Raw genomic sequence first — 10,075 nt, 5'->3', positions numbered from 1 at the left:
CAACGATGTCTCCGTATGGCGACATTGCCACACCCTTTCATGCTCAGAGAGTTTAAATTAGTAAGTCGCTTATCGGTGAAATATCATGAGAGGAATCATGATGTATTTCATCAAGTATGAAGTTGTGCAAGTGAGTTAAGTGTTGTTGTTAGGAATTAAATCACAAAAGAAAATAATGCTCAGCAAACTCTGAAGTATCCTGTATATATTTTATTAGATGAGAAACATGAAAATGTACATCGCTGCATGTACATGTATTGTAAGATTTTTTTTGAAAAGACATAATTAGAAACAATTTATGCAGTTGATAATTATTTTTGTTAAAAAAGCTCAGTTCTCTTTCTACTCAATCCTGTGAAATTGTAAAACTTAAAAATGCATAGTAGTTAAAAATACAACGGATACATCGCCTACACATGTGCGTTTATACGGAGAATTTCATCAATCACTACGACATAGAGATTCCATGGATATGTGTTTCTGTAATATGAGTCAGACCAAAATAACATTTACATTACCCTGTTTCTGAGTTACCAAGACTTGGAAACACGAATAGAGGCAAAACACCTTTTTAGTTATATGCAAAATGTGTTGTAAATTTGAGGGTTTGGGCTGGTACTGCAGGATATAGCCAGATATGAGTTGGGAAATAATCGTCTGGCAACTGCATCGACTCACAGCAATCACATATCTTTACTTTACACGGAGTTAAGCACAGTTCCTCGCACACATATGACAATTAAGCGTTGTAAAATATATCCACACTAAAATATCATAGCCACATCTTATTACTTCAATGCCTAGTTAGCCCAAAGCGTTCCATGTATTATCACATTAATTGTTCGGCAAAAACGCACTGGCATGATATTGTATTGACACATCCAATACATGACGTTGTAGAGACATTTTGCATCAAACGAATATAGAACTAGATCCATTGTCGAAACACTCAGTTTGAACGGTAGATACTCACATGTAAATATAGCATGTACAACCATTAATAATTAATCATCAGATTAACACTGTTACAATAATTGGAATCAGAAAAAATCCTCTATGCTGTGTGTAATGCTGCGCTGTAAGAAACAACCCATTCTCCCATCACATGCGACATCAAACAAAGGCAATTGGAGCAATCGGAAAAGAAATTCGGCAAAGCTAATTTTTCAATACTCTGTTACTTTTCAATGAGTTGGTTAGCTTAGATTAGTGCAAAAAGTGGCAACAGTCATATGCCTTTCACAAACATGTACATATATTTACCATGTCTCAAAGGCTAAACAAAATGTAAACACCCACAAAACTGGTATTACGAAAAACATCGCGTCAGTGTTGTGATATTATTGTAAAGAGCTATTGAGGTACGCGTGCTCAATAATGAGTCACAACAAATTCTTTAAAATAAACAAAACCTCCTTACTGCTGTTACACATGAAAATAATTGATTTATCGGCCTAAACATTTGGAATGCTTGTAGTGTGAACAGGTAAAACTGACGTCGTTTTTCAATTCTGATGTTTATTAATTATTTAATTAGGCAAGTGATAATAATATTTGAACAGCGAAAAAACACTTGTTAATGAATGAACTTACATTTATGTTTTTATTAGACTGTTCAAGATGGTTCAGGGACAGTAATTAAATAATTAACGAATCAGAATAGATGGTGGAAGCACAATGATCCATTTTCATTATACATATATATATATATATATATATATATGGCACTGGTTGCTACATCCGTGATACGCTGACGTGTACAACGTCATGCAGGCAAGCACGCTCGTTACTTTGCAAACAGGTGCATAAACACTGTTTTCCCCGATTGAACCTTCTGTATATTATCCATGAACAGCTGACAGTTCAAGAAGTTTCATCCATGTATCTCTCCCCTTGGATCTCGTATGAAAATAAAGCTCATGTCACTCCTTAGTTGAGGTCACAAAGAGCATTGATGGTGATTCGACCAAAGAGTAAAGTGAAAATAATGATTTCAATCCTCATTTTCACATTTCGTACAGATCCATGGACATTCTGACATATATAACGTTACCACCGTCTTGCATAGTTCAGACGGCTACAGTGCTATTTATTATGTCTTATTATATGTGTTTATTGTAACCATTAAATTCACTCCAAAGATGTGCAATCGTATTGTACAACAAAATAATAAATGACTGAACGGATTAAGTATAATTTTTATATTGAATGTATATTTTTTGTGTACGAGTGCTTGTGGAACACGAACAAGCGGTATACAGTGGATACTTTTCGTGAGTAATTTGACCCTGACATACCTCGTGGACAGATGCTTGTTGAGGAGGTCATTAACAGGATCGGCTGGTTAGGCTCGATGACTTGGTTGATGAATGTTATCGTATCCCAAATGCGACGATCGATGCTCATGATATGAATCACTGGATAGTGTGATTCAGATTACCTGATTTAAAGAGCGCCGTCATGCAGGTTTTACAGCCATAAACAAGCAAGAAAACATTACTCACATACGTGTATATCATTGTCCACAGTTACATGATGCGTTCGCAATTGAAGGAATAAATAGTGTCCGTTCTATGTCAACAATCATCTTCTTTGCATGTGAAATATACTTACTTCCATCTCCGATTCATCACATCATACGAATTACAGTGTGATGTCATCATTATAAAATATAGTTATTTGTCTGGCATGGTCCAGACTGACGTATATATTTGAACATACACTTTGAAGGTAGTTGAAATATGAGATACATAATATGAAATATACTCTTAAACACAAAACAACGTACCTGTGAAAATATTATCGCAGAAGTAAATTGGGGTTATTACAGCTATTGTGAAATGAACAAATAGTGTCGTACCACTACAGGATCTGCGACAATGACCGAGCGTGTAATGACTTGGCTTTTTGTGCGCCTCGGCGGAGAGTAAACAAACCGTAAAAATATTGTATAGGGATTTTCCCATGTCTGCTTGTCCCCGTAACCGAAGACTCTAAATCCCGTGTCACAGCCGCACCCCCGGGGTCTAGACACCCCCTCCTTCTGTGGTCCGACAGTGGTAGGCGGACAAGCTCCAGAATTACATAGATAAGTTCTTATAAGTGCAATGATAAGCTCATCCTAATTGACTCGTATACAAAGAACGTCATGCAATTATATTAACACTGCTATGATTGCTTTCGTGCCAAGAAACAGCCGAAGACACTTTCATAAACATGTAAAATAACAATGCTTAATTCGTATGAAATGAGGTACGTGTTAACAAAGTGTGTATGAAAAATAACCAGCTTCAGAATCATAGCAACAGTGTTTGGGTTTTTTTAAAATAAAAAGCAATTTAAAATTTCCTGGCATAGTAAAGATGTCGGCAAAGGCTGACGTAATAATGTTGCCACCTGTTTATGAAACAAATCTTTAAAATGTTTTATCAGATCTGAGCGTTTTAAATTATACGATAAATCCAAATAAAATCTGATATCCATACATACAAAAGAGAAAAAAAACTGATTTCTGAATAATGTAATTTCACTCAAATCAAACTTGGTATCGACGGGCAAAACACCTTTACGCCGCGTCATATCTGAACATTGCCTTCAGCTTTAGGTAGTTTGTACAATGCTCTTTTCTCGTGTTTCCTGCCAGTTTATGAACACATATGAGCGCGTGTCATTTAGGCACATTACACGGTGTATCGCATTTACTAATGCGGGCTTTTCACAAGGGAAAGTGGGTTAAGTCAAGCAGAAAGTGATATAGGGACAGACAGGCAAATTTCCCTCTGTCTCATCAAGTTGCTCTTGCAAACATGACGTCCTTATTCCTGCTACTCTAATTGATCTCAACTACCCGAGTCTCGCAGCGTAGCCAATCCCCGATGCCTATCTGGCTAATCTTCTACCCCTCTTGAGTTTATCTCCTAAAGAAAACTGCTATTGTTGACAGGGATCACATACTGTTTTCTTCACTGAAGCGAATCTTGACGTTTAACTCTATTGTTATACACCGCCATATTGGAAACCTTCGCTCCTCCGTGTTATTCTAATTGTCCCGATTTGTGCCGACCAATGAGAGACTCGCTTCTATCGCATACACGATCGACGATGATTGGAGAGGCGTGGTGTACTAGAGAATTCCTCTTTCATTAATCCGATTAGCTTTTGTGTTTGGCCAATCAGTGATTTTGCTTGAAGTTGTCACTCGTTTAATCCAGGGACACTTATTATTTTGTGATTATCACCGCAAATGGTAGATGAAGTCAGCCATTGACGAAACCACTAAGGTGCGCTCATGTTGATTTAGATACACACCTTTCATCCTGCATCGAGCACACTCTCGAATTTCACGTGGCTCGCCATTAGTTTGTGTCACCCATTTTGAAGAAAGGACGTGAGTTTAGAGAGTACTGACCAGCATATATTTATCCTCTCTACTGCATTCTTTGCTAGTCGTTTGTCCGCTGGGAAACAGAACAATCGACATTAAGCAGACGACACTTAATATAACAACTATACATTTGAAATATTTTTTTCAATGAAATTATTTCATTGAAAGTTCTCCTGGTGTCGGGGAGGCCTTCTTGGAATTCCTAGTGTGAAACAAGAAAACTTCAAACATGTCCGAGGAACAGCCAAGGCCAAAAAGTCCAGTGTCTGTTCCGCCAAAGTCATCATTTTCTATCAGCAGTATCCTCGGGAATGATAGCGACAAAAAAGAGGACAAGCCATTGGAAGCAGAAGACAAAACCAAAGAAACAAAGGATGCTGTGATTTCTAGTATATCCGACATTTATGCCAAATATCAAGCTTATTCGGACGCCGCCCTCACTGCACGTGCAAGTTCCTTCAACTTCTGGTATCCGTGGTATTCGTCATTCGTCCATTCACAAGCAGACGTCAATGGTACGTATAATAAATAACATCTTAAATATCACTAACCGGTGAATTGGAATAATGTACTTGCCTAAATATGTGTTGTTGTGTACGTACAAACCGTGTTCAGGTTTATTATGAGGTCTGTCTAAATCATGAATAACAGTTTGATTGGAGACAAAAAGCAGTTGATCAATTAATTTCCAAGATGAGAGGGTTTTCACCCAGTGTATTTCCCCACTGATGGTAGAAGCAGTCGGAGGTCTTCACCTGAACTCAAGACCTTTAATATCATAAAATCTATTTACACTAACACCATCAGAAAAACTTCCATGAATATAGTTTTGAACAATGTGTATTTTGTCAAGGTTTCCTCACATTTTAAAATAAATAAATAAATAAATAAATAAATAAATAAATAAATAAATAAATAAATAAATAAATAAATAAATAAATAAATAAATAAATAAATAAATGCAATTGTCGCGGTAAAAATTAGTGAAAAATTGATAAAATTTTGATCTAAAACTTGCATCAGTTTATAAATCTCAACATAACATTTTTTCAGTAAGACGAGCATGTACACTTATTCTTTTCAGTAGCAAAATACTTATAAAAATGTTTTTGAAATGACTTACATTTTGAAAACCTTAGCATTTCCTAATATAAAAACGAGATAAGATAAAAGGTATGTCAACTGAACGAAAGAGAACCTAATATATTCAATGACTATAATATGAACTTTTTGGAATGTAATTCCCGATGCTAATTGTATTTGTACTGGGTAAATCTTCATGGGGCTATGGTTAAATTGATTGATAATTATCACTTTTTCTGTAATAATATATACCACTGTCGACACTCGATCAAAATAGAAATATCAAAAAATTATTATTTTGTTTAAAACTGGTATATGTTCAGCTATTCATAAAACTATTATATCAAAACTATTTAATTATAGTAATCACTCCGCAATAAATGTTTGTGGCTATGTCAACGTGATTTTAGTCCCAGGTTTAAAGTAATGTACCGGTAGATTTTGTCCAAAGTGCTCTGAAGAAACAGCGTCTTGTCCTAAAAAGACGATATACTTGTCACGTTAAATCATGCTGATGCTAGTTTCTTCGCGCAATATTCACTCCTAAACTAACACCTGAGGCTTCCGTTCTGAAAGGCCAAACGAGCCTTGAAAAAATATCAGGAATGTTTTAGTTAGATTTTTAAAAATAAAAACGGCCTTGTGTTTTCGAACCTTTTTCTCGAAAAAAGCTGAATAATAAATAGTAAAAGAGACACGAAGCCCGTGATGATCGCTAGATAAATCTACAAACACAATGAAGAGGGAAACTGAAAACAGGACGGGTGTAAAACTTGTCAAATAATGTAAACAGTTATATATCATTTATGTAAGCCTTTTCTGTGATCATAATCTTGAACTCAAAAAAGGTTGCATGAGGCAATGCAAAATATTATTTTACGATACGCAATAAGTAAATATTTAAAACATATTTGTCACACAAAATACCCCATCTAAAACATAGACGTTCACCCCACAAAATTTTATAAGTAGTATTACCACTAGTTTTTCCTTTGAAATTCGTCAAGTACACATTAAAATGAAATTTACACATAGTTCCCTATATTCCTTATTTTATTTTATGCGAATATATCTGTTTTGTTCATATTGTCTAACCACATATAACTGAATGATAAATAAAAAACCCGATGTATCATGAAAAATAGAATTATTCCAATAAATAATCAGCAGTGTAAATTAGCCTTTCTAACTAATTTTAATTTGTGTTCGTGTAGAAAAACGAGATATGTTCGCGACTGACCACGTGTTCTGGTGATAAATAATGATTCACGACAAGCTTATAATGCGATTAATCAATATTATGTGGGTATGAAATTATGAGATCTTTAACGGAAACTTTCATTTCGTTAACAAAATCTTGCTTTAGTTGAAACACCTCGCCTACTTCTGTCGCTTGACTTTTTTCAGTTTGAGGGTTAAATAAAATCAGTTTAATTTTCTCTTTTCACCATGATATGATTTTACGCACAGATCATTAATTATGTGTGGAATAGTTGGGTAAATATTTTATAATCTCCTGAAATCGGGATATCTATACCTTTACAACACAAATGTTCTGTCTATAATAAATATCAACTCCTAGTTCACAGTCTTGACGAGCAGGCTGTCTTAGAGTGAGAAGTGGGGAAAAAATGCGAATCGTATGAATTATTCCAAATTTAAAAAATTCTAAAGACTCAATAATCATAGAAAAATTGAATTCAGAAATTTGGCCAATTAAATCAAATTTGAAAAAAAGATTTTAAGTATCATGTGATGCAATGAATCGATCTTAAATAGATTTTACGAGTTTCAGTTTAAAAAAAGATCTTTTCCATGACTCATTTCAGTTTGGGAAAAGGTTGGAAGGTGTTGTTAATATCCCTGACTTTTCAGCTTGAATGGAAATAGAACATAAAACAACACATACTTGGGCGTCATTGATATATTGAAAAAGCAACACTTTAATCAGTGACGTTGAAGGGAAAAACTATAAATGTATGCTAAAATTCTTAGATAGTACTATCTCATATAAAAGTGAATTTAAACAACGAAATAATCAGTTATAACACATTTATTGTTGGGGTTATTAAACCCAACACTTAAACATTTCTTGTAGTGTGATCACTGTTTAAAATGTAATGAAAACAATGGGTGATTGATAAGAAAATGCTACAGTGTAGCTCATGAAAATTAAACCAAAATTTTTGCTTTTGAAATCATTGATGTATTTAAACGCAGATGCTATTTTCTGACAACAAATGGTGATAGTAAGGGTCGCTGCACGGTGTGCGATACTTGGTGTGATATAACACTAAGTAAGTGGTGACACAGGATCCGGCATGTAGGCAGTATACGCATCGGATCAGAGTATCGAACTCGTTTCGGTTTTATTCCCATATTTGATGAAAGATACTATGGCGCACCTGTTCATTTGCTCATTGTCTTTTTTTTTATTAATGACGAATTAGACCACACGGGTAATAAAGTATGTATCAAAATTAATTGTTATTCTCATCAAGAGTCAGTGTCCCTGGTGATGAGTTTATCTGATTCTTGAGGTAGATCGGGAAGTTCGATGTGTTCTTATTAGTTCACAAGAAGATTGATTGATTCAGTGTGTTGGTAGTATTAAATGATAGGGGAGATTGTGGATGATATACAACACGAATTCAGTAATAAGTACTTCCTGATTAATGCTATTTGGTGCATATGTTCAACGTTTATCGACAGTGAGATACCTGTCCCAGGAAAGGCTCGGTAGTCATAGTGACACCACGAACCTTCAAACTTCCAAATCTGCACACCCAAAAATAACCTAAATTAGATTCTCACTAGACTAAAGAGGGTATTTCACGATACAGTTCGTAACAATGTACCTTACATAATTTTGCGATATCACCATTTTACTTACCATTTAGTGAATGATCGAATCTTCAAGAATTCATTTTATTTCTTAAATTCAATTTGCAGCTAGTGCCGCAGCTAAACTGAGAGCAGCTTCCCCTAGATGTCGCTCTCCCTTGCCCTCCCCAACAGGGATGAAACCACTGCCCCTCAGGAAGAGTAGTGAGGGGTGTCCATCAGAGGACCCACCTTCTCCGGGACGGACATTGAAAGATGATGATTCTGAGGACGACGACGAAGAGAGGCCTATGAAAGAAGGTGAAAGTCAAAACAGCGAGGATGACGAAAAACGAAAACAGAGGAAGAAGAAAACAAGGACTGTTTTTTCTCGCAGCCAGGTTTTTCAATTGGAATCAACATTTGACATGAAACGTTATCTCTCAAGTTCAGAGCGTGCTGGCCTAGCCGCATCGCTACATTTAACTGAAACCCAGGTGAAAATATGGTTCCAGAATAGGAGGAATAAGTGGAAACGGCAACTGGCAGCGGAAATGGAAGCAGCGAACATATCCCAGCGTGCCTCTCACCGGATGGTGCGTGTGCCAGTGCTCTATCATGACAGTAACTTCTCAGGGAGTAGGGCGGACAGTCTGCATAGTGGCTCACCCCCTCTATCCTCCTCCCTGAATCCTTTGTGCTACCCCCACCCATATCCCTCAATCTCATCTCTCCGCTCTCTACACAGCGCGGTATGAAATCAGCATGCCTGATCCTCTATCCCCTTACGTCACGTGACGAAAGTGCTGGACGTTAAATGACGCCAGGGTCAATCTTCAATTTGATGGAGATTTTACGCAATTAACAAATTTATGACCAAAATACACCTTGACTTTGAACTCAGGCGCCCGCGCTGCATGACTACATCTGAAACATGGTTGCAAGTGAGGAAACGGATGGTCACCATAGGAAATTATTTACAGTTTATCGTGGGTGAAAATAACAAACTGTTAATCTGTTTTAAACCCCGCATAACGTCCCCCGTCGGTAGCTTCTGTGAACTGAAATCGGAAGCTTAATTGAAACCTTGGTGACACAATGCGGTAACGCAATACACGGTTGTAGTATACGACATTTATTTATTGTATTAGTACCCAGACACGTGTCTGTCTTCACCCGATGGAGGCTACCACACAGGCTCACTTGAAGCTCATGGTGTGTTGCAAACACGGAGACGTTAGGGAAACAGTGTCTGTATGATGAAATTATTCGTAAGGAAAGTACTGTTGTTGTAAATTTTCATGGGATTGTTGTATATTAAATGTCAAAGTATAATAAAACATGCTTTGTACAATGAATGGTGCTTGTAGCTTTGATTTTGTGTCTAATTTCTGTCTGTCTCCCAGGTGTATGCAAGTTGTGATTTGAATCCTCGAATTGAAAAGTTATTTCACATTCATGTTCACAAACACATATCGAAAAGCACACCTTCCCCATCTCTAATCCGCCTGAGTACTATACCTCCATTACTGAAGTAATTTTCTCAACATCTTGATCGCGATTTATGACCAAGAATATCAGGATGGACATATGATGTGAGTGCGTACGTACGTGCGTGTGCACGTGCGTGTGCATGTGCGTGTGCGTGTGCGTGTGCGTGTGCTAGTGCGTGTGCGTTGGGAATGTGTGTATGTGCAAGTGCTAAGAGTGTGTACACGTTGGGACGTTCTACATACTTTCACAGGTATATGGACATTGGGTGTTAGCACTGCACGGAAAGAAATG

The 10,075-nt window shown here is 36.6% G+C and overlaps 1 protein-coding gene across 1 annotated transcript; it reads left to right on the top strand.

Moving 5' to 3' along the window:
• Positions 1-4,230: 4,230 nt before the first annotated feature.
• Positions 4,231-9,648, top strand: LOC137265626 (homeobox protein HMX3-like). The gene is made up of 2 exons (XM_067801059.1): positions 4,231-4,899; positions 8,420-9,648. Exons 1-2 carry the CDS (start codon positions 4,614-4,616, stop codon positions 9,046-9,048), a joined length of 915 nt encoding a protein of 304 aa, XP_067657160.1. The 5' UTR covers positions 4,231-4,613; the 3' UTR covers positions 9,049-9,648.
• Positions 9,649-10,075: the final 427 nt, after the last annotated feature.

This window comes from Haliotis asinina, chromosome 15 (genome assembly GCF_037392515.1).
Source record: "Haliotis asinina isolate JCU_RB_2024 chromosome 15, JCU_Hal_asi_v2, whole genome shotgun sequence".
Lineage (NCBI taxonomy): Eukaryota > Metazoa > Mollusca > Gastropoda > Lepetellida > Haliotidae > Haliotis > Haliotis asinina.
This window is presented reverse-complemented; position numbering and strand designations above follow the sequence as displayed.